Raw genomic sequence first — 22,456 nt, 5'->3', positions numbered from 1 at the left:
TGACACTTATTCTGTACACCAGGTGTACAGGATAAGACTGCTGGCTGGCTTACGCCACGTGATATTGTGGCTTGGCCGTGATCTTCAACCCCTGAGGATCTGACCCGTCAATATATCATATCGTGATTGAGATATGCAGAAGAAGAGACCTATTGTCAAAAAAATAGATAATTAACCATTATATGGCATCCAATCCTTAGTAGGCTATGTTCATGTAGCTGATGCAGTTCCCTTCTGCCCTTTCCCCTTTAAGCGTACATGTGTATCCACAACAATTTTGGATATCACGTTACTTGTTAGGCGGTGATCTAGGCGGTATATTGTTACATACATGACATTTCAGTTCTTTCGGTTTTCTCCCAACAGTCTGCCGTAGAAGGAATAGCGGTTTGATTCCGACAGGGCAGATTCCCGGCATTTAAGCTCCCCCCCGACATGCCGAACGCCCAGTATTCCGGGGTACCGCGCACCACCATGCAGTGGCATCGCATTTTGCGGCTTGCGGGCTTGGAGCTCCACATTCTCGAAGCATAGCGGGATCATTCGACATGTTTTGACTCTCAGGCAAGCTAGGATGATCATGGGGAGATTCCCCCTCATCGTCGAGCTCGAGTGACCCCACTGATTCAGAGTATATGAGTATTTGAGACCCGTCTGGTCTTTCTGGGTCGACTTGACATCTTCTCTCAGGCTTAACGACTGATCTGCGCTTTACTCCTGCTTGCTCGACTTTTCTCTTTACACGACATAATGAGCTCCATCGGCACGCTCTCAGACCCCAAGGAATACCAGAACATATTCCACTGGGCTGAGACACAGAAGGACGGCACAATCCCTTCCTTCAAGACGCGGAGGAACGATCCTTACGAGGCTTGTCTACCATCCAATCTCTTTCAGAACGACGTGCTAACTTGTATTACAGTACCAAGCTGGCTTCGGCAACTCGTATGTTCAACACAAAATCTGGGCTCTGCTTAGCATTCAACGCTCTAACGCAGGATAATCCAGGTTCGAATCAGAGGCCGTTCCCGGCACAATTCCACATGGCCAGAACAGCCCGCGCAATGTCCGTTTCGGGTTGTACGCAGAGCAGGTCACCGCGACGGCTTTCATTGCCCCCCGTCATTGCAACAAGAAGGCTTGGCTGTACCGCGCTCGTCCGGCCGTAGCGCATGAAGGATTCGTACGCAGTAACCAATTCAGTCCAAGCCGAATTCGGTGCTAACAGTATCTGGTGTCAGACCGAACTCCCCGACAACAAAGACACCGAGTGCAGTTTCCTTCCCCTCAACCCGCGCGTCCATGTTTCTCCCACTCAGCTCGCCTGGCACCCGTTTGACATCGAAGAGTCCGAGACCGATTTCGTCGCCGGTCTCAAGACTGTTGCCGGCTCCGGCGACCCCACCCTCCGTGAGGGCATTGCAACGCACGTCTACACAGCTAACAAGAGCATGACAAAGAGGGCCTTTGTCAACTCCGACGGCGAGTTCCTGATAGTCCCGCAGCAAGGCGCCCTCGACATCCAGACCGAGTTCGGTCCTCTATTTGTCCAGCCCGGTGAGATTGTCGTCATCCAACGCGGTCTCCGCTTCCGCGTTGAGCTTCCCGATGGCCCATCGAGAGGTTATATCCTTGAGATTTGGGGCTCGCAGTTCGAGCTTCCCGAATTAGGGCCTCTCGGTGCGAATGGGCTCGCGAATGCGCGGGACTTCCTCTACCCAACCGCGAAATACGAAGTCGTTAAGGAACCGTGGGAGATCATCTACAAGCTAGGTGGCAAATTCTTCAAGAGCACACAGCAGCACAGTCCGTTCGATGTTGTGGCGTGGCATGGGAACTATGTACGTCACACACTTCCGAACCTTCTTCCTCTTATGGTAAACGCGACTGACAGTTATTGCAGGCCCCATACAAATACGACCTGACAAAATTCGTCAACGTCGGCTCCATCTCCGTTGACCACATCGACCCATCTATTTTCTGCGTCCTTACTGCCAAATCCCGCGACCTCAATGCCCCTCTCGCCGATGTCCTGATCTTCTCGCCCCGCTGGGATGTTGCATCACGTATGTTCCACCAGATCACCCAATTAGAATACCATATATTAACTGAAAGCAGACACCTACCGCCCCCCTTACTACCACCGTAACGCGGCCTCCGAGCTAATGGGTCTCATCTACGGCGAATACGGCGGCCGCTCCGACGCATTCAAGCCAGGCTCTATCTCGTTTGAATGCGGGATGGTTCCGCACGGAGTTGCGTACGAGGAATTTTCCGCCGCAACGGCGGGCGAGACCGATCCTCCCGCTATGCGCATCTCTGAAGGATCTATCGCGTTCATGTTTGAGTCTTCACGACCGTTCACGATCACGGACTTTGCGTGGAAGAGCGAGAAGAGACATGAGCATGAACCGAAGATGTGGGATAACTTGGTGGATCATTTTAGTGAGCATGCTAAAGAGGTTGAGGAGATATTGGCTTCGAAGGCAAAGGGACTCCGGATCTAGTTTCTTTATCATGAGATGTTCGTTTTATGATAGGTCCAACGGTGGTTCACAAGCGTGCTATTGTATATAGATCATGATATACTACTTATCATCTGTACTGTTACTCTTTTAGTAGGTACACCAGGAGGATCGAAATATAAGTCTAATGATGTTATCCAACCTCCGTGATCCGCGGCGAGGCTGAGCGGGTCAGCTAATTATGCTACAGCTGCAAGATGAGACTTTGACTACAATTTCTGTCTAAACTACTTTATCCTACTAAGGCGGCGTCAAAGCCGAAGGATGAGACAAACCAATCCTTCGACGATGGCATATCTGCCAGACTTTACTGAAACCCGGACGTTTAGCATCAACACTATGTAACTGAAATCTCAGGTATGTCCTAAGATCCAAAGTAAACAAAAGGGACTCGGCCGGTGTAATTGGGGCATAGCGTAGCGACAATAGCATGAGTGGTCTAGCTTCCACCTACACTGGCTTATAATTTCTCCACCAAAGCTCGACAGAAACACTTGTCAATCCAGTCACGCAGTTGTCGGCCTCTCAGAACGTGCCAATGATATGAGTATGCCTAGGAGCTGAAACGCGCTGGAGATATTTATTTCCTCGTTAGCTTCCATCGTTCTTACACTCTCCTAGGAGCAGACTTTTGCTGAGATATCCATAGTGGCAGATATGCCGTAGCATGCGAATCGATGATCTGGTAGACCAGCACTCCAAGAACAGGGAACAAACCAGTTCGCCCACGACCTCAGTCTTGGACCGTTCCGTAAGTCTCAGTGATTCATGGTCGACTGTACCTTGACGTTCTCCTGAATAGATGTGACCTCCCGAGCTGTATCAAGACGTTGTAGTCCTACTGTTCTCGGCCTTCGACCACAAGCATCCTAACCCCCAGCGAACAGTTTCCTGGAACTGGATACTGACAGCAATGCTCTCTTGGTAAAATATTGAGAACATCAACCCATCACTAAGCATTCCACAAACCGCAAATTGAAAAGACTGTTGCTCTCTTCCTGAAATGGAATTACGATATGAGGCCGATTGCATTGGTGACGATGTTACAGACCTAGTCACCATTAGCAATAGGTATGAAAACAAGTGATATGCCGCAAAAGTAGGGGGTATTAGATGTTCAAGTCGATGCAACGGCCAGGGCATCTAATCTATTAGATGAGCTTTGCTGTTCTCTTTCGACTGTACAATCCTTTGGCCGGTCACCTAAACTACTAGACACGATCAGAGCGAGGTTAATGAACGCCGCACAATACTCATCCCCATTGCATATCTAGCTCGTCCAGCTTAGTGCTAAACCAGCTCGCGCGATTACAGTGCGAAACTGCTCATTAGTAAGTTGTGGAAGAGGGGGGGGGTAATGATTTAAGCGCCCGTAGGCGCTATAACCTTTCGTGATAAATACACTCTAAGTCCCATGGCGAAAGTGAATGGGAACACAGACGATAAGGGGCCTGATTGATCATCTTATGGTAAGCATAATAGAAACATGAACCCAGTGGCCGGCAAAAACCTGCTGCAAGATCACATGACTATGTTAATCATCTCGCGAGTTGAAGTAATTCTTGACATAATGCGGCCTGCCATGTGGGATAGTTAACGGATTCACAGGATAGTGTCTGTGCTCCGTGCTCTGCACTATTGTGGAAGTAGGAGATTGTGAATAGGCACTCAAGCCATGCGGTGAATGAGTGTGCTCAACTTTATCGTGTTGCCACAGTCATCGTCCCCGTCCTCCAATGGCTTTTATCAAGAACGGGCTGTTCGGAGAGGGTAAGATCTATACGAATGAGGCCTCTAAATATAGATTCCTGATCTGCGAGCCGGGAGGAATTTTACAAGGCATTGAAGCTCATTGCACTCATCTTCTCCATTAAGACACCAATCTATTCGAAAGCTACAACAGAAGCACGCAATCTTATTCGGAACATGTCTTATTTTCATGAATGGTATCAACACGCGACAGGCGGACATTGGTTATGTAGGCAGAGTATACCGGCATCTGCTCAATCCGCCGGAGCCCTCTCGAAGGGCCGCCAAGCCTTGCAGAGAAAGAAGTCTATCACTATTAATCACAGGAAGTAGTCCGGGGTACGTCTCGAGACCATAGGCTCTCCTGCGCGCGGGCAAGGGTCGAATTGTAAGCTGGCAGAGTTAGTGCTGTCATGTCAATGCTGAATGGTAGTCACATACAACGTATACTTCAGGTGTTCATCAATTTCCATAATGGCGGCTTGGTTACCGCAGCGGTAGCAGTAATTAGGGGCTAACACCGTTAGTCATTATCAGACACAAGGCCAGGGAACGTACCAGAGAAGATCGTAACGACGTTCCGGTCCTGTGACCAGTTATATCCCTCCATAACCAACTGGTGCGCTCGTGCAACAAGTGTCAGGCCGTTATTATGATTGAAAGCCTCTGAGATATCCTGTCCAAATGTGTATCCAGCACCACGTGGAGATATTCCCCAACCGCAACGATCATCTGGGTCACTCCAGAGCAGATCGCACATGGGACCTTCGTGGGGAACCTCCTGGATTCGGTCTAGAGATCGGATGTTATCCAGAGTGTCAATGGACGGACTCAGACCACCGTGCAGACAGAAGATCTGGTTCTCGATGAGGGCGGTAAGGGGAAGGTAGTCGAAGAGGTCGGTGAAGTATTTCCAGACATTGGCGTTGCCGTATTTTCGCAGGCATTCATCGTAGAAACCATACACCTGTGTAATCTGGCGGGACTCGTGGTTTCCGCGGAGGATGGTGATACGCTGGGGGTAGCGGATTTTCAGGCAAACAAGGAGTGTGACAGTCTCGACAGAGTAGTAGCCACGGTCGACATAATCACCTTAATCGGTCAGCTCAGGAGGCCAGAAGCGAGTGTTGTGGGGAACACACCCATGAAGAGGTAATTTGTGTCTGGGTTTGGCCCGCCAATACGGAAGAGCTCCATTAGATCGTGAAATTGACCGTGAATATCACCGCAGACGGTTACCGGGCATTTCTGCAGTACGGATCAATCACTGATCGAAATCGCTGGCGTCGTTGTGGTCTGTATCCGCGAAACGGCCCACAACGCATCAAGGAAAATCAAAAACACAGCACATACCACAGGTTGGACGTTTGACTCCTCCTGCAAGACCTCTCGCGCCTGATAGACAGGAGTTAGGAAACAGTATCTTCACCATTCCGCCATAGGAACACACCCGATCACACAACCTCCGCACATCCTCCTCTGCGAGTTGTTTGCACGTCATCAAACTCTCGATCCAGCCATCGAGCGTGGGGATCGACCCAGGGTCGGTCGTCGGGGAAAGGTGGTGTGGCTCTGGCGAACGCGCCGCATCGATCTCCATATTGTTTTCCATTGTCGTGGGGAGGTGAAGCAGCTCAAAGGCGGATAATAACCAGGGAAACGGCTGCCGAGGAGGGGTGGGAGAGCTAGGCGAAGGGTCTCGTGAGGCGCAGTCGCTTATGTCGTTGGCGGGACAGCAAAGGGGGAATGGAACTGAAAATACAAATTAAGGCGAGAGAGAAGTCTATTGGGGAAATAATTCGTGTCGCTGAGCGATGGGATGGCGATGGGAGTTGTCGAGAACAAGAAAGGGAGCAGGTTTGCTGGCAACCAGAGTCGACGAGGTTTGGCCGCCCGTGCGCCACAGCAAAGCCACACCTGGAGAACTAAACCGTATGGTGGGGAGCTACTAATACGCACCTAATACGCACAAAAAGATGAGAACATTGCCAGAAACGCGATTCATACTTTTTAATTATGATAATCATAGCTATCGCATTAATTCGTTTCTTACATTACAGGCCATTTAGATCATCCACTTCGGTGTCGTGTCGTACTTCATATTTAGATGATGTCACCGCCGAACCCTCCACCAAATCCACCAAACCCCCCAGATCCCGGTCCGCCAGGGCCACCCCAGCCTCGACCAAAACCTTGGCCAGAAAGAGGTCCTTGTCCAGGGCCTACGGGATCGTACCTTGCACCAGGCGGTGCCTGAGGGTCGTAGCCGCCTCCTTGAGGTCCTCCAAAAAGAGGATCATCAAAGGTTGGATGCATGCCACCGCCTCCTCCAGTCAAACCAGGGCCAATCCCTCCTCGTAAAGGATCGTGCGGTCCCAATCCGGGAGGATACAGATCCCGGTCTCCAATGCTCAGCGGGTGTCTTCCTCCTCCAGTGAATCCTCGAGGCGGTCGTTGGATCTCGTATTCATCCTCGAAGCCAGGTGGCGGGAAATCGGCAACGGGACCCGGTCTGCGAGGAGGTACCGCAAGGGGATCGTCAAACGGATACGGTCGTGCAGGCGGATATGGATCATCTCTCAACGGATCGTGCCTTGGCGCTGCTTCCGGCCGCGGTTCTCTTTCAGGTTGTCTGTCAGAACTTTGCGAGGTTTCTTGTCCCTCCTTGTAGAGACCAGGCGCTAGTTTCTGGATCACGTTGATCTTGAGCAACGAAATAAGGTCCATCAAGCGGGTACCAGATATGAAGACCTCTTTTAGCGAAGTTGTCAAGTCTGCAGAGGAAGAAAGTGGCAGCGCTGATCCAGAGATATAGTCCTTGACAGGAATATCGAAAGACGTTGTCCGATCGTCGCCTAGAGCCAAAGCGAAAATCACAGCATTATTTCCCAGGCGACTAATCTTTAAAAGGTATTGCATCGATGATTGAGCATGAGCGTATCGAAAAGAGGACGTTGAATCGGCATTCCATTCTGCGGGGAGGGATGAACTGTCGGACGAGCTTTCTGCAAAACATCAATCGTTAGAAAGGCCAGAAGCGCGTTAATTATACGTACCTATGGTATGATCTTCACCAAGGCCAACTAATCTGAAACCAACAGCCACCATACAAGCGTGGCTGATGAGAGCGACAGCTTCGTAGGGAGTGTTGAGGCTGAAGTCAGATCTGTCGTCAGGACGGAGAGCTCGAGCCGCCAGCCCCACCACATTGTCGGGGCTCAAAGAGTCTGTGTTTCCAACCATGTTGGGTCTGTTCGGTATTTGAATGGTTGTGCAATGTCAGAAAAAGACAGAGATGTTTTGGGAGTTTCAACGCAAAAGATGATAGGGAAAACAGTCGCAAATCAGCCTGAATAAGTATTGAATGCTCCAGACGCCAGAGTTGCGTGGCCCTGCCCCAGCTGAATGGTTATCGGTTATCGCACGTGATGGGCTAGCTCCTCGAGGTTAGGCGGGATGCAGCTAGAGATGCCCAAGAGCTTCGCCACAGATTGGGGTTGATGCCTGAGCTCCAAGGCTATGCCCCCACGTTAACTATCCACGTTAACTATCTACAGATATATCGAGAACCATTCATCAATTCACCGTCCATGATTTATAATGATAAAACACCTGGGACTTGATTAGTATCCTGATTAATGATTTTTTTTTAAGCTTACTTAATTGATAGAGGTCTTGCGAAGCGCGTTCGTAGTCCTTGAGAAAGCAGATTAATGTGGCAGCAAAATTTTATATTTCTGAATATATTTCTGAATAACGGATCATTAAGAATATTATTCCACCAGCGAGCTCAAAGCTGATATTCTTTGATGACCCCGATTGGTCAAGCTACGTATAGTATTGCAGATGCTTAATGACAGAGGTGAAACGCAATTTGTTAGACCCTTAGGAGACGCCAGCTCAAGTCGGTTCCCCAGATCAGGCCCGCGTGCCTGGCTGGAGCCGATGTTTCCCCAAACAGTCTAGCGCTGGTTAGACTCAAATGCCAGCCTCGACAGCTGGAAGAAGTCACTCCACAGTCGATCAATCCGTCGACCGGAATGTCCAACATCCGCTAAATCAACCAGTACAGGCTTTTGAACGCGTATAAGGCAGTCTAAATATACCGTACAACGGTGGCGCTGGACCGGCACAATGCCACGCGCAGGCATGCAGCTTAAGCTTTATCTCCGATTGTACAAGGCTAATAATAACAGGCCCCGCTTGTATGACCTGCCGAGAGAAGTGTCGGAAATGTGATCGTGGTCGCCCCAGCTGCCAGCGGTGTATCTCCAAGGGTCTCGTATGCCGCGGCTACCCAGATCAGTTCCGATTTTGTGGGATAGCAAGTCGTGGGAAATGGAAAGATGCTCGCATTCCAGCTCTGGACAAGGAAATCAGCCCACAAAGGAAAGCGGCCTTGATCAAAAATCAGATGAAACAGTCGACAAGCGGGTCATCTACACCCCCAGAACCGCGGAGGTCTAGGCGCCTGGCGACCGACTCGATGCTGATGAAGCATGCCGACGAGGTCGACGATATTACCGGTCTTCTAAGCTTGACGCAGACCAAAACGCTTCTACAACACTGTATGTGAGGAAACGGAAACGGTGATTCTTGCTAACAAATCTCAAGATGACACGTTCATCTGCCCGCACCAGCTGGCTGAAATTGGCGATGACAAGGATAACCCATACAGAGCGTATATTCTACCCCTGGCGAAGAAGCAGATTGGCCTGCTGTATGCGCTTCTGGGATTTTCCGCAGTTCATCTCGGAAAATTGACAGGAAACAGAGATATGCATGAGACCACGGCTGTCGAGTACAGGTTAAAGGCGATCCGGGCCCTGGGGGAGTTGATCTACAAGAGTCAGACCACGTCCCTATCGAAGGAGGAGCAGGACACTGTTTTCGCTACGATACAGATCTTGCTACTGCATGATGTAAGTGCGCGTTAATGTGGACGTCAGCGACTGACGTGGATAGATTGCGGAAACTGGAATCTCTGAGCACGGTGTTCATATTACCGGTGCGATGTCTGTTTGTAAGACCATACTGCTCGCAGACGGGTTTAATGGCCAAAGACAGAGAGCAGTGTTCTTCATAGGCAACTTGGCATGGTATGTGTTACCTAGTATCTGATATACTTCGCTAACAATGGCAGGTTGGATATAATTCGAGCTTTTGCCGGGACGCGGCGGCTCTGCTTCACGCAAGAGATCCGTGAGATGGTTGCTGGCGCTGGCGGACACAGATTCGAGCTGGTCAATGGTTGCCCGCGAGAGATATTCCTCATCATTGGACGAGCACTGGAAAAAGCAAAGCAGTACAAAAACGGCTGGACGACGGACGAAGACTACCGCTCTACGCTCCTCGGTGCAAACCAAGAACTATACTCTTGGGATCCGAGAAGTAAGAAATACCCAAGCTCAGATGCTCGCTGGGTAAACGTAGGCATCGCGTTCCAGTTTGCTTGTATACTGCACGTCCACCGGCTGCTGGATCCACTGCGGCCGGCAAACAGTCCTGAGATACAAGAAGCCGTGCTGAAGATTCTGGACGCAACGGCGGATGTCCCTGCCGACTGCACCTTGATTGAGCTGCTGATTTTCCCGCTTTTCATGGCAGGGGCTGATTCTCTCTCCAGCCATTCGCAGTACTATGTTTTGGCGAGGCTCCGCGAGATCGAGCGGCGGTCCGAGATTCGTAATCCAGTTCCGGCTGAATTACTGAAGAAAGTCTGGGCTGCTCGATCTGCACAGGATGGGCATGAGAATATTTCCTGGCGGGATTTTGTAAGTATCCTCCTGCAGCTGTGTTTTACTCGACTGACAAGTCTAGACATGCTTTCCAGAACTGACGCGCCAGCATGATTACCTCATAATATGAAGCAAGACCGTGCTTAGATTGCACCTGCAATTCTTATATCCCGGCTGGACTAAGACAAGATCCAGCCAACATCCGCCGGAATGGTGAAGGAAATCGGTCAGGAGTGCCGCGAACTTCCTATTTAGGAAGTATCACCAACCGGTGGGGATGACGCGGGGCTATTGGTTTCTGACCATATACCCAGGTTTGTGGCAAACAAACAAATAAGTAGCGCTGGCCGCTCAGCAATGGGTTAAATAGAGCAGGCTGCGTACCGAAAAAGTTTTCGCAATCTCATCGACCTACTACCGACGATGGCCGCCTCCAAAGAATGGCAAAAGATGCTCAAGGGCGAGCTATACTGGGCATGGGACGCCGACCTGCAGGCTAATCGTGATCGCTGCAGGGAAGCGTGCAAGAGGTTTAATGAAGCCGGCCCTGTCTCCCGACGACGTCGAGTAGAGCTCTGGAGAGAGTGAGTGCGGTTCACCCATGTCTTATGTCTTATCCTAATTATTAACAGTATAATCGGCGACACTCGCCCCCTTCCACCTGTCAAACCGGACCCAGCAGCAGACGAGAAGCAGTTCGATGAGACAGACCCAATTGTTGATCCCCCATTCTCCGTAGACCACGGGCTCAATCTCAAGGTCGGAAAGGGCACCTTCATCAATTTCGATACGACAATCCTGGATACGTGCCTCGTTACAATTGGAGAGCGCGTACTCTTTGGCCCGCATGTTCGCATATACGGGGCCACGCACCCGATGGATCCGGCTGTGCGTCGGGGCCTTGAGGGGCCCGAGGCTGGAAAAGAGGTGCATATCGAGGATGATGTGTGGATTGGAGGCAGCGTGATTGTTCTCGCCGGAGTGAGGATCGGACGGGGGAGTACAGTTGGGGCAGGATCCGTTGTTACGAAGGTGACTACCTAACTATTTCTCGATCTACGTTCCGTTGTCTGGCCCACTGATCGCTGACTGGTGCGGCTTAGGATGTCCCACCCTTCCATTTCGTTGCCGGAAACCCGGCGAGGGTTATCCGCAAGATTGAGACGAGTATGGATCCGGCACAGGCTAAGGAGGGTTCTGAGACGGTTTAGATGGTGACCATGGGTCTTTCAGTCGAATCAGTTAGAGCGTCCCGTCGAGGAGGATACGGAAATAGGTTGGACTCTGTGCTCTGATATAGTGGATCGGCCGCCCTGTCCATACAGCGAAGAATTGAGCCGAGGTTGTTATAGAACCATCAATCTTGGCGCGTCCAGTCTTTTCACAGCCAGATGTGCTATCTACGCTAGAACTGGTGCTCCTTTGCAATATGTCGTCTATGAAATGACTTGAGTTCAATGGACTTCTGAGATTCATCCGAGGCATCCGAGGGTCCGATGTACCTGGTGGGTGCTATGTAAATTGGTACGACCTCAGCTACCTCAATGATATGAAGCAGTAAGAACCTCGGCACCCCGCTCTCAATATTAATTCGCTGTAAGTGATTGGTCCAGAAATAATGTCTGGGGTATCTGAAACGATTTTCACTTAAGATACTTCGAGGTCTAGCCGCTGCCTAGGTATACTTAATTGCCGGAGGCCCAGCCTCACTTGTGTTCCTGTGCACTCCCGCTCATCCCACACCTCTCTTTCCCCCCAATCCATCCAAACCAACAACTATGTCTAAGACATACACGCGCGATGAAGTTGCCAAACACAACACCGAGGATTCCCTCTGGTGTATCATCGACCACCGCGTCTATGACCTAACCGAATTTCTCGACGCGCATCCCGGCGGAAGCGTCGTCCTCTCCCAAATAGCCGGCAAAGACGCAACAACCGACTTTTACAACCTCCACCGGCATGAAGTCTTGACGAAATACCGTGACTCTCTCTGCATTGGGACGATCGCGGATGAAAAGCCGGAAGTTATCGATCCCACGCCGGACGGTCTCAGCCCAGTTCCCTACGCCGAGCCGCTCTGGCTGCGTCCTGGCTTCAAGTCCCCTTACTACAATGAGAGCCATCGACGACTGCAGAAGGCGATTAGGGAGTTTACAAGTCTGCATGTTGCACCCGAGGCCGCGGAGAAGGAGAAGGATGGAACCTACATCAGCCAGGAACTGATCGACAAAATGGCTGAGACGAACGTGCTTGCGATGAGACTGGGCCCAGGGAAGCATCTGCATGGGCGAAAGCTGCTGGGTGGTGTGGTTGATGGAAAAGAGTTTGATTATTTGCATGACTTGATTGTTGCGCAGGAGATGGTCAGAGTCAATGCGCGTGGTAAGTGCACCCCAGTCCAAGCTTATCCTAAGTCGCTGCTGCATTTTCAGGAGAAAGAGTGCTGATTGTATTTCCGCAGGCTTCCAAGACGGTAACATGGCCGGCATGGTCATCAGTCTTACGGCGGTCCAGAACTGGCTGCGCAACGAACCCCTCCGACAGAAGGTCACTGAGGAAGTCCTCTCAGGCAAGAAGAAGATGTGCCTTGCCGTGACAGAGGCATTCGCTGGCAGTGACGTAGCGGGACTCCGAACGACGGCTGAAAAGACGGCTGATGGGAAATACTACATTGTCAATGGAACCAAGTGCGCCTCCCCTCCTGTCTCCTCTCTTTACGGAGCCTGGTGAGCAAGGTACTAATGTCTGCTCAGGAAATGGATCACAAACGGCATGTACGCGGACTACTTTGTAACTGCCTGCCGGACCGCAAAGGGCTTCTCCGTCCTCCTGATCCCCCGCGACTCCGCCGTCGAAACAACTCAGATCAAGACCTCCTACTCAACAACCGCCGCAACCGCCTTCGTCGAGTTTAACAACGTCAAAGTCCCCGTTGACCACCTTCTTGGTGAAGAACACAAGGGTTTCATCGTAGTGATGTCGAACTTCAACCACGAGCGGTACATGATGGTCTGCGCGGTCGTGCGTTTCTCCATGACAGTTGTTGAGGAGTGTTTGAAATGGTGCAACCAGCGCATCGTCTTCGGGAAGCGCCTGATCGAGCAACCGGTAATCCGCCAGAAACTCGCCCGCATGATCTCCCTTACCGAATCAAACCAGGCCTGGCTCGAGTCCATCGCCTACCAAATGAACAACATGACCTACGCCGAGCAGTCTAAGAACCTCGGTGGTCCTATTGGACTGCTCAAGTCGCATGTTACGCGGTGCGCGGGTGAGATTGCCGAGCAGGCCACGAATATCTTCGGCGGACGCGGTCTGACGCAGACGGGCATGGGACGCGTCATTGAGATGTTCAACCGCACGTACAAGTTCGATTCGATTCTTGGTGGGACGGAGGAGATCCTGGCCGATCTGGGTGTTCGCCAGGCCTACAAGTCGTTCCCGAAGGCTATGCTGTAATCCTCGTCGTACCGCAAATGCATTGTCTGTATATAATACTTTATTGTCTCACGAATATGCCTAGATATGGAATAGCAGGGTAGTGGAAAGTGCTTTAACAACCACTCAGCCACCACTGTAGGCAAAGCCATTTGAACAACTTGCAGTCTCACTTCAACTCCAATCTCAAAGCATCATACTGCACGTACACGCTCGTCGGCAACACCGCACTCTCGTAATTCGTCCCATTAGTCGGCAAGCTCAGCGTCAGTAAATTACTCCCCTCCTTTAACCAACTAGCCGGGAACTCCCACTTCTCACGCACCTGGTAGCAACTAACTGCCGACCGCACAATACAGCTACTCGATTGATCGTAGCCAATAACCATAGTCAAAGGCTCCTCTTGCTCATTGATGTAGCTCCGCAGCGGGAGATTCGCGTACGGCTCGGACGCGTTATACACGTCCGTATTTCCGCTTGCGGCCTTTGCACCCGCAAGCTGGATCGTTAGTGTGGCCGTCTTACGTGCGTGCAGCTGTTTCGCGCTTAGATCAAACCGGATCTTCCAGTCGTGTGTGGTGTTGGATTCCGCGACAGGGTTATCGGGCGTGGGTCCGAAGACGGACCAGTGGACCGTGTTGAAGTCTGTTGCTGGATCGCTCTCACCGATCGTATAGTCGACCCCGCTGGGGAAGTCGGATTGCCAGTCGTAGGCACCCCAGTAGATCAGGTACTCTGGAGGGTGGAGGGGATGGGTAGGATCGCGGGCTGCGCCGTGGCGGAACTCGCCGGAGGATTTGTCGGGGGTACCGAGACGCCAGATCTCTGTGCCAGCAGATTCGGCCTTCCATGTCTCCCTGATGGATGTTGATTTGCGTGCCTTGACGACGATCCCGTCGCGCGTGAAGTCGCCGAAGATGCCGTCTGCGTAGACCGTAAGTCGGTATTTGCCGGCAACGACGCGGTCGATGCTGAAGCGACCATTCTTGTCGATGTCCGCCCAATATTGGTGGGACGAGGGGACAGCGGAGTTATCCTGGAAGTAGTGGCCGTCGACAGTGAGAACGGCGATGGGATTTTTGGCGTTCTTGGGCAGCTTGATCGTGCCCTTCACGCTGCCGCGCTGCGACGAAGGGACGTAACCAATGACGTGTTTGGCGATCGAGTCGTAGAAGTCGGCGTTCCAGCTCGGGCTTGCGAGAGAGCGAGCCTCGTCTCTGAGTTCCTCTAGTGAAGAGGATCCTCCGCCGTTGAAGAGGTAGAACTGCGGTCCGAAGGTGCGGTCGAAGCCGTTGGTTATGTTCGGAGTGCCTTCGCCGTGGTGGTTGGAGACGATGTAGTTGTAGACTATACCGTCGACAGTGAGGTCAGAGTGCAGCGGGCCCTGGTCTGTCAGCTAGGATCTGTTTAGGGGTGTAAATGCACATACTCCATAGTAGGTATCCTAGAACTGTCAGCAATGATGCTTAACCTGTTTGAAGGAATGAGACTGACCTTTGTATTCATCACCAGCCATGCACCGTATGTAGTCCCATCCGAGGTAGACCCGTCCGCATAGAGTCCGTGGACATCATTGTCTCGCCAGTCTAACTAGATCAATTAGCCCCTTAGCTAACAAAGGAAAAACCCCAAGTGAGACGCACGGTTTGAGAAGGTGTACTTGGTAAAGTAGTCTGAAAACTGCTGGTAGTACGCATCGTCCGGCGTGTTATTCAGCCTCCAGGTCGCGTCCTGGACAACGATCTGCTCCGCGATCGCCTCGTCGCTGGGCAAGGGCGCAGTCTGCAGGTCACTCGAGGTGAGATGTGTCCACAGATCCGTGTTCGGGCGAAAGAGCGTGCGGAGCTCTTGCAGGTTGCGCAGGAACGGGGCGGTCTCGTTGTAGTACGCCAGTCGACTGAACATATGGAAACCGGTCTCGCCGTCGCGGAGGAACCAGTACTGCTGGAACTCCTGGCCGGTCGGTGTATATGTATCGTTCAAGATGATGCCTGCATATTTTGTGCCGGTTGAGTCTGTGCCTTGCACCAGCTCTGTTACAGGATTTGTCGAACCAGCGGTGTAGAAACCGGAGGGGGTGCAGTAGCAGTCGAGATAGGGCCCGATCCCGGTCGATCCAGACTGCGGGCCTAGGAAATCTTGACCATCAAGGTAGAGGTCGATAATACTACCCCTGTCTTTGTCGAAAGTGGCTCTGAGTCGGTCGTTCTCAAGGACAATGGAGGTGTCATTCTCTGTTGCAGTGAGGGCTGCGCGTGCGACACTGGCCGCCGCAGCAAGACTGAAACAGACACCGAGACGCATAATTGGGCCTATGCGCTGACAGAGGCGTACGGCTCGAGATTTATTCTCTCGATGCAGCAGATCCTGGCTTTTATGGTGTGTGCCGGTGATCAAATTCTCCACAGATTCTCAAATCCGGGGTAAAGCTTGCCGAATTGTGGGACAAGCTCCCAAGCCACTGCGCCATGCTTCTTGCATCGGAGATAGGAAAGGGGCATCTGTCTTAAAATAGACACAGTGGCCGCGAGGTGCGTTGGGAATGAAAAGAGCACTGCAGCGCCGTGCATCGTGAGCCAACTCTAGTCATTCGCCTCCGCAATCCCGGCGGGGGGAATGCGGGGATTTCCCCCTGCCAAGGGAGCATTCGGCCTTTAGATTGACGGAAAAATTGTTCGGTGTATCTTCACCCGACATTAAACGATGCGGAGCTGAGAGCTCGCAGAAACTTGATCGCTTCGTTCAAGGGTAGGGTTGGGGAGGTGCGGCGCAGACGATGCCGCTGATGCTGATGCTTAGCTTTCAACCTTAAGTATGCGAGTATGACATTATTTTTTTGCGGTCTAATACCCTACCAATGGAATAGAAGCGTTAGGACTGACGGTTGAACTGGGCTTCGAATGCGAGGACTTTCCGAATGACTCGAGGCTGTCGACAGATGAGACATTCACCGGCACACGAAAAGGAAAAAAAAAAAGGAAAAAATAGAAAAAATAAGGAAAGGGGAAAAATTCAAAGAGACCAGGGTGAGCAAAGGCTTAGGTCAGTAGAGATGGCTGGGAACGCTATTAAGCCACGACATATCCTGAAAGTCAGGCAGGTCAAAGCCTTCCAACAGACTAGTATTCATGCCTTCCCCCAAGGACATGTCCCCGATCGTATTGGCCATGGATGCGCCAGATTGCGACTGCGGTGGAATATCCCCAGCAGGAGCTTCAGAAATAGCCCGCTCGTAGAGGATCTCCAGTGCGGCCACGCATCGCCGAGCGGAGGTACTGTAGCTTTGGTATTTTCGTAGGATCTCCAACGCGCAGTTCCACGACCGCGTGATGGCTGCTTCGGTTACCTCTTCTATGACCGACGGGCATAGGCGGCTGGCAACTAGGACTGTTGCCGCGGTGTATACATCTAGGACTCGTGCGTTAGCTCTTGGGTGAACTGGTAAGTTTTCCGGAGGCTCACATAGGATATTGTACCACCAAGCCGGAAGCGGCCCGGAAGTTCCATCGCAGGGAATGTTAGTGTGGATCAACTCGATGACGTCGCGAGCGACATTGACGCAGATGATGGAGCATTGCAGCGCGACCCTTTGGGGAAAGGAATCGGTGAGTGATATGAGTGGGTCGGAGGGCAGATCGCGGGCTATGCAGTACTTGGAGAGAATCGGTCGGAAGAGGAGCATTCGGACGTGCAGAAACCTGTCCCATGGTTGGTTTTAGTAACCTGGCAGGTTATAATGAGGTAGTGGCATACCTTGCTCGTAGCACGACACTCTGACGGTAGAAGATTATGCTATTCGATCCCGAGACGGGCTCACCGCGCAAATGGGCCGGAAGGCTGCGCGTCCATCTGGTAAGGGCACGGTCGAGTTGAAATATGGTTAGTTCATCTTCACTCGTGTCTCTGTTGAAGTATAAGTCGTAGACATCTTCAGGGCTTTCTTCCACGACGGGCTTGTAGAGACTCAGAAGGATGTCGTTCAGGATATCGTAGAGCTCGAGGGACTTGGCGTAGAATGCCATGATCGATGGCTGGTCAGCTGGTTGTTCTACACCACTCCCCGAGGCTGATGCGATATACTCCTCATCGACGGTTGCTGGTAGAGGAACGGAGCCGCATGACGCTTTCGAGATCATGGCAGGGCGTCCGAACGTCATTGAGATTACTCTAGACTACCGTTAGACAAAGACTGCAAATAGAAATCAGGGGCGTACCTGTCCATGAGAACGCAACCATGCCAGATCTTTCGCGCCAACTGCTGTTCCTGTGGGCTGTGGAGACAAGTAATGGTCTGTGGCAAGTGCAAGCCCATACTCTGGGCATTTCGGACGGCTAGACCGGTAACAATCCAGCACTGATGGGCTGAATTGGTGCTCTGAAGATACTGCGCCATCAGTAGCAGGCACTGGATTAGGGCAGCCGACCCCGAGTCCCAAAGGTTAAAATGCAAAAGATCTTTAGCACGTGAGAAAAATGCAGCCGCTGAGGCTTCACGCTCTTCTGGTACAATAAAATCAGCAAGTTGGCAGGCAAGAGCGAAGATGACATTAAAGGTACACATCAGCATGTTTTCGTCGGATTGCAACGGTTCTCCTGTCCATATCCGTGAATATTCCTCCCGGAGAGGAATGCTATCGACGAGGGGGTACAGAGGAAAGACGTAATGCCAATACACGTTCATGAGATTGTCTGCCATTTTCCGAGGGGGGAGTACGTAGTCATGAACAGCACTTTGCCTTTCCTTCTGGGCCGAAACCAAACTCGAGCGGGGACGTCTCTCTGCGGAAATCTCTGGAGTACGTTGATTTGGAGAGGAGACTCTCTTGTCCACCGCAGTCTTGATCTGGCGCATGAAACTCGCGGCACTTGAGCTGCCGAAGAATTCTTGAGAAGGCCGCTCTTCCACAGAGCCCATCATGGCATTCACTCCGTCCGTGGATTCAGAAGGTTCAGAGAAACGGCGAGTAAAGTCTCTCGCTCCACCCAGCAGGGAGTTGGCATTGCCTCCTGGCTTATTCGCAGGAAAACCTGATAACGGAGAGCGGCCTGAATCGGCACGGAAAGAGATACTAGTCTGGGAAACTGGTGACACCTTGGATGTATAGGATAGAGAAAGTGGTATCGCTGTTGAGCCCAATGGTCTGTTCGGGGCTGTAGCCTGTTCGAAAGCCGTTAGACTTGTCGAAGAAATCGCCGTGAAAGCGGCAGAGGAATGTACAGCATACAGACGGGTGACCAGATCTCTCAGAGCTATGAGCCTCTGAAGACCCGGAAAAATAGGCCGGACTTTCTAAATGTCTGATCCTGTTCTCCAGGCTCGCAATATAGCTGGTTAGAAGCATTAGCGGGGGCATTCTACAGCAAACAGAGTGGTCGTACTCCTGTGCTGCCCTCTTCTTCTCCGGCTCACTTGTGTACTTGCACTGAGAGCCTCTATCCGCTCTTCTTGCACATGGCCCACAAACTGCACGAAATACATAAAGTTAGCAGATGGCTCCTTACTGGAGTTCATCACGCACCAGGTTGAACGCCGTCACAACGCACCTTGCGCGCGCGGCACTCGTCACAGGCTACCGCAATCTTGCGCCGCTTCGGCCGGCGAGAGGCATCTTGCGGCGGCGTCGGCGTCGACAAGGTGTCACTCATACTATGTTGGAATACTGGATTGAAGGTTGTGTTGAAGTGAAGTCATCGGGATGAATTCCGAGGCTCCGGAACAGTGGGAACAACGGGCTTGGCGTCCGGGTCTCGGTTGCCGTTCCGATTTATGCCTGAGGCCAAGTTTGTCCTTGCCCTTAATAACAGATTATTTGACCTGCAAGCAGCAAGCCAAAGGATATGCCAGGTAAAGCCGGGCTCTGCCGTCATTGACGGGCTTGCCAAGACCTCGGGAATTGACTAGGACAACCTTAGTTTATCTTCAACATTGACGGAAAATGAGTAGGAAGGGCGAGAATTGCTGAAGAAGGGTGGTTCAAACCAGTAACTGGGCGATCTGGGTAGACGTTTTGGTGTAGACGTCTTGTTCTTGATGCAGTGGAAGTAGATGGAGCGCTGTAGGGTTGGATATCTCACGAGAACGTATCTATGCTTCAGGTCTTCTTCCGAACTGATGAAAGAAGCAAGCACATACCCTCACTTTTTTGAACCCTACTCATAAAGAGCACGATACTAGATACTATCCTTAAGGGATTTTGAGCCCCTCGCTAGGAGGGAGTGATACCGAGATATGTCAATTGCGCATTTATTTACCATGCGCTTCATCCGCATGTACGTATGTGCGATATGTGGATAGGCATCTGGGCTTGCTCAAACTGGATACCGGGCGCTACTGTAGGCAGATATACTATTCGCTATTGCTTAAACTGTGCATTGCTGACCACTATCAACGCATCAGGAAGAAGCTCGGCTGGCGCTGATATAACAGGCATAGTTACGATGTAGACCGGGGAATTGAACTAACAGCGCTGGGCGGACCAGTCGGCGGATGTATTGCGGGACGGGAGAGGTACAATTGTTTTGTTACCTTTGGTTCGAAATTTGGCTATATTATTATACAGCATTGACGTATTAAATCCCAGCTCTCCGCATGGGGAAAATGCATAGTTACTATCTTCTAGGTCACTGCAGGGGTTGGAGCTTAGATAGGGCTCGGGCCCTGGTACAATTGAACCCACCGCGTAACACGATGTATGCAGAGCCAGCATACGTAGATGGACATAACTTAGTTCTAGGCATTCTCTACTGCTGCAAGTCAGCCAGTTTCTAGCCGCGGTATAGCCTCGCTTAAGATTCTTTTCGTAAAGAAAGCAGATCATGAGCACCGGAATGCTTTGTGCTGTCATCTGGATTTTGTAACGCAATGTATGGTCCAATGCTGAGACTCTGGGTTCAGCCTTGACGACAATTTAAAAAAAAAAAATAATAAAGGGGTGATATCATGTACGGTAGTGGCCTGGCCCAGACGTGATGAGATTACAACGAGACGGAGAATGCAGATGGACGATTTTTCGTATCCCATTTAAAGTGTGTTTGCTTTCACAATGCACTAATGTTACTAAGAATCTGCTATTCAAGACTTTGCATGTTACTTTGCTGAATACAGTCCATGTTTGCCACTTGTTAGTGAGCAGTCTGTAGATAGCGCAGGCAACAATATCCATCACTCAGCCGCATCTGCCTAAATATAGATGACGTCATCCCTCATAGAATTGGTACACCACACCTAAATAAAAAGAAAAAAAGGAACTGACCTCTTCATAATATACACAATGGAGCGTATACACAATGTTTTTGGTCTAGATACCTTTTTTATAATTAACATCGGCATCGCACTCGCCGGTCTGGCGACATGGCTCCGATCCGTCTGGAACCTGGTCAACAGATACGCCGACACATGCATAGCGACAGTGTACATTAACGAGCATGACCCCCTCTACAACGACGTAATCCAGTGGATGAACGACCATATCTTCAAAGATCGCAACTTCTGCTGCGTCCTCGCAGTCACCGACAATCACCATCGCCCTGGAAAACGTCAGGGCCTGCTCTCAGCCATCGCAGGCCCAATGGGGCCCCCCGACGCCAGCCCGCCACAAGTACTCGGAAAAAGCACTTTCGAACTCAAGCCGTTTAACGGTTCCCGTCTATTCACCTTCAGAGGGAGATGGGTGCTATTCAGCCACTCGGCGCCGAGTCGGACAATCACAACTTTGCAAGATGGAGCCGAGGAACGCATACACCTCAAGCTACAGACACTGAGCCTCTCTCTTGATCCGCTCCGCGCTCTGATAGAGGAGGCAAATGCGTACAGCAAGAAACTCGCCAAGTCGCAGATCAGCGTCTACCGCGCGATGTCTAATGTGCGGGATCTTGTCCGGTGGAACAGGATCACCACCAGACCTTCCCGAGCGATTTCGACTGTGATCTTGGACAGTTGCAAGAAGAAAGCGGTGCTGGACGATATGAGTGAGTATCTACGTGAAGATACTCGCCAGTGGTACGCAAACCATGGTATTCCTTACCGTCGGGGATATCTGTTTTCAGGACCGCCAGGAACGGGGAAGACGAGTTTGTCTTCCGCACTTGCCGGCGTTTTTGGACTCGATATCTATGTCCTCAGTCTCCTGGATCCAAACATCTCCGAGTCGCATTTCTTACGTCTGTTCTCTGAGGTCCCGACGCAGTGTGTAGTGCTTCTAGAGGACATCGACGCAGCCGGCATGACCCTGAAAAGGGCAAATGAGGACCCAGTCACAGCAGATACAACGACATCTTTTGACGTTATGAAGAAGCGGGCGAGACCAGGTGCTCCAGTCCCTACGTCCCCGCCTACACCGATCTCGCTCTCGGCTCTGTTGAACGCCATTGACGGCGTGTCCTCGCAGGAAGGTCGCATTCTCATAATGACGACCAATGTACCCCAGGATCTAGATCCCGCGTTGATCCGTCCTGGACGCGTCGATATGCATATCCGTTTCGAGCTACCGTCGCGCGTGGAGTTCCGGGAGCTCTTCCGGAGCATGTTTAGCGATGCGCCTTCTGGTCCTGATAGCGAGGTGAAGGGCGAGTCGGAGATAGAGCCAGATGCACCAAAGCTGGAGGGAACGGAAAAGAAGGATGTCGATATGATAGACTTGGATAGACTTGCGCAGCAGTTTGCCGAGGCTTTACCTGAAGGTCGGTTCAGTCTTGCAGAGGTACAGGGTTTCCTCCTGCAGTATAAGAGGCAGCCAGAGGAGGCTTGTGCCCGTGCTGCGGAGTGGGCAACTGACAATAGTAACTAGCCAGTGGTGGCAATTTTGGTATACATCAGACATACTGGCCTGTAAGCACCGTGGTCGGTTTTACACATCATGACTGTACGTAACGAACGATAGCCATGCAGAGGTCTCTACATCTTGGGCTGATGCAAATGAATAATATAACAGATTCAGACCTGGATAGATTCCAACTTGTCAGTATGTTTAAAAGGCGAGACATAACCACGCCGCCGTCTCCCCT

General features: G+C 51.4%; 9 protein-coding genes across 9 annotated transcripts; 5 read left to right on the top strand and 4 right to left on the bottom strand.

The window, feature by feature from the left end:
* Positions 1–466: 466 nt before the first annotated feature.
* Positions 467–2,559, top strand: BDW70DRAFT_142977 (putative homogentisate 1,2-dioxygenase). Its single transcript, XM_073738027.1, has 6 exons — positions 467–870; positions 923–945; positions 1,009–1,183; positions 1,242–1,841; positions 1,904–2,066; positions 2,119–2,559. Exons 1-6 carry the CDS (start codon positions 751–753, stop codon positions 2,505–2,507), a joined length of 1,470 nt encoding a protein of 489 aa, XP_073592538.1. The 5' UTR covers positions 467–750; the 3' UTR covers positions 2,508–2,559.
* Positions 2,560–4,445: 1,886 nt separating this feature from the next.
* BDW70DRAFT_142975 (serine/threonine-protein phosphatase) lies at positions 4,446–6,099 on the bottom strand. Its single transcript, XM_073738026.1, has 6 exons — positions 5,725–6,099; positions 5,628–5,669; positions 5,417–5,522; positions 4,833–5,366; positions 4,716–4,788; positions 4,446–4,667 (listed from the first exon to the last, which is right to left on the bottom strand). The coding sequence occupies exons 1-6, from the start codon at positions 5,884–5,886 to the stop codon at positions 4,595–4,597; spliced, it is 990 nt and encodes a 329-aa protein (XP_073592537.1). The 5' UTR covers positions 5,887–6,099; the 3' UTR covers positions 4,446–4,594.
* A 229-nt stretch (positions 6,100–6,328) lies between these two features.
* On the bottom strand, positions 6,329–7,632 carry BDW70DRAFT_142974 (proteasome inhibitor PI31 family protein). The gene is made up of 2 exons (XM_073738025.1): positions 7,331–7,632; positions 6,329–7,279 (listed from the first exon to the last, which is right to left on the bottom strand). The coding sequence occupies exons 1-2, from the start codon at positions 7,515–7,517 to the stop codon at positions 6,378–6,380; spliced, it is 1,089 nt and encodes a 362-aa protein (XP_073592536.1). The 5' UTR covers positions 7,518–7,632; the 3' UTR covers positions 6,329–6,377.
* A 684-nt stretch (positions 7,633–8,316) lies between these two features.
* Positions 8,317–10,282, top strand: BDW70DRAFT_106677 (uncharacterized protein). Its single transcript, XM_073734421.1, has 6 exons — positions 8,317–8,421; positions 8,471–8,842; positions 8,889–9,196; positions 9,240–9,373; positions 9,418–10,048; positions 10,095–10,282. The coding sequence occupies exons 1-6, from the start codon at positions 8,409–8,411 to the stop codon at positions 10,140–10,142; spliced, it is 1,506 nt and encodes a 501-aa protein (XP_073592535.1). The 5' UTR covers positions 8,317–8,408; the 3' UTR covers positions 10,143–10,282.
* A 153-nt stretch (positions 10,283–10,435) lies between these two features.
* On the top strand, positions 10,436–11,223 carry BDW70DRAFT_153130 (sugar O-acetyltransferase; the record flags this gene model as incomplete). The annotated part of the gene is made up of 3 exons (XM_073739570.1): positions 10,436–10,596; positions 10,645–10,993; positions 11,116–11,223. The coding sequence occupies 3 exons, from the start codon at positions 10,436–10,438 to the stop codon at positions 11,221–11,223; spliced, it is 618 nt and encodes a 205-aa protein (XP_073592534.1).
* Positions 11,224–11,722: 499 nt separating this feature from the next.
* BDW70DRAFT_142971 (acyl-CoA dehydrogenase family protein) lies at positions 11,723–13,635 on the top strand. The gene is made up of 3 exons (XM_073738024.1): positions 11,723–12,397; positions 12,477–12,702; positions 12,769–13,635. Exons 1-3 carry the CDS (start codon positions 11,791–11,793, stop codon positions 13,472–13,474), a joined length of 1,539 nt encoding a protein of 512 aa, XP_073592533.1. The 5' UTR covers positions 11,723–11,790; the 3' UTR covers positions 13,475–13,635.
* Positions 13,623–15,757, bottom strand: rglB (polysaccharide lyase family 4 protein; the record flags this gene model as incomplete). Its single annotated transcript, XM_073739569.1, has 4 exons — positions 13,623–14,837; positions 14,883–14,897; positions 14,948–15,039; positions 15,097–15,757. 4 exons carry the CDS (start codon positions 15,755–15,757, stop codon positions 13,623–13,625), a joined length of 1,983 nt encoding a protein of 660 aa, XP_073592532.1.
* Positions 15,758–16,496: 739 nt separating this feature from the next.
* On the bottom strand, positions 16,497–19,099 carry BDW70DRAFT_163303 (transcription factor domain-containing protein; the record flags this gene model as incomplete). Its single annotated transcript, XM_073741282.1, has 7 exons — positions 16,497–16,861; positions 16,916–17,151; positions 17,207–17,620; positions 17,710–18,611; positions 18,679–18,781; positions 18,833–18,917; positions 18,973–19,099. 7 exons carry the CDS (start codon positions 19,097–19,099, stop codon positions 16,497–16,499), a joined length of 2,232 nt encoding a protein of 743 aa, XP_073592531.1.
* A 1,646-nt stretch (positions 19,100–20,745) lies between these two features.
* BDW70DRAFT_142969 (P-loop containing nucleoside triphosphate hydrolase protein) lies at positions 20,746–22,350 on the top strand (the record flags this gene model as incomplete). The annotated part of the gene is made up of 1 exon (XM_073738023.1): positions 20,746–22,350. A coding segment is annotated over exon 1 (1,325 nt), but the record flags the coding sequence as incomplete, so codon positions are not given.
* Positions 22,351–22,456: the final 106 nt, after the last annotated feature.

Source organism: Aspergillus foveolatus, assembly GCF_047715535.1.
Source record: "Aspergillus foveolatus strain CBS 279.81 unplaced genomic scaffold BDW70scaffold_66, whole genome shotgun sequence".
Classification (NCBI taxonomy): Eukaryota; Fungi; Ascomycota; class Eurotiomycetes; order Eurotiales; family Aspergillaceae; genus Aspergillus; species Aspergillus foveolatus.
The sequence above is the reverse complement of the archived record's forward strand: the minus strand, read 5'-3'. Positions and strand labels throughout refer to the sequence as shown.

Excerpts from the sequence above, each read along its gene's own strand:
- BDW70DRAFT_142977 (XM_073738027.1), top strand. The coding sequence starts at position 751 with ATGAGCTCCATCGGCACGCTCTCAGACCCCAAGGAATACCAGAACATA. Across the intron at positions 946-1,008 it reads CAAGCTGGCTTCGGCAACTC|GTTCGAATCAGAGGCCGTTC; the intron begins GTATGTTCAACA and ends AGGATAATCCAG. Across the intron at positions 1,842-1,903 it reads TGGCGTGGCATGGGAACTAT|GCCCCATACAAATACGACCT; the intron begins GTACGTCACACA and ends CAGTTATTGCAG.
- BDW70DRAFT_142975 (XM_073738026.1), bottom strand. The coding sequence starts at position 5,886 with ATGGAAAACAATATGGAGATCGATGCGGCGCGTTCGCCAGAGCCACAC. Across the intron at positions 5,670-5,724 it reads TGCGGAGGTTGTGTGATCGG|GCGCGAGAGGTCTTGCAGGA; the intron begins GTGTGTTCCTAT and ends CCTGTCTATCAG. Across the intron at positions 4,668-4,715 it reads GAACACCTGAAGTATACGTT|CTTACAATTCGACCCTTGCC; the intron begins GTATGTGACTAC and ends TAACTCTGCCAG.
- BDW70DRAFT_142974 (XM_073738025.1), bottom strand. The coding sequence starts at position 7,517 with ATGGTTGGAAACACAGACTCTTTGAGCCCCGACAATGTGGTGGGGCTG. Across the intron at positions 7,280-7,330 it reads TGGTGAAGATCATACCATAG|AAAGCTCGTCCGACAGTTCA; the intron begins GTACGTATAATT and ends GATGTTTTGCAG.
- BDW70DRAFT_106677 (XM_073734421.1), top strand. Across the intron at positions 8,843-8,888 it reads CAAAACGCTTCTACAACACT|ATGACACGTTCATCTGCCCG; the intron begins GTATGTGAGGAA and ends ACAAATCTCAAG. Across the intron at positions 10,049-10,094 it reads ATATTTCCTGGCGGGATTTT|ACATGCTTTCCAGAACTGAC; the intron begins GTAAGTATCCTC and ends TGACAAGTCTAG.
- BDW70DRAFT_142971 (XM_073738024.1), top strand. The coding sequence starts at position 11,791 with ATGTCTAAGACATACACGCGCGATGAAGTTGCCAAACACAACACCGAG. Across the intron at positions 12,398-12,476 it reads GGTCAGAGTCAATGCGCGTG|GCTTCCAAGACGGTAACATG; the intron begins GTAAGTGCACCC and ends GTATTTCCGCAG. Across the intron at positions 12,703-12,768 it reads TACATTGTCAATGGAACCAA|GAAATGGATCACAAACGGCA; the intron begins GTGCGCCTCCCC and ends ATGTCTGCTCAG.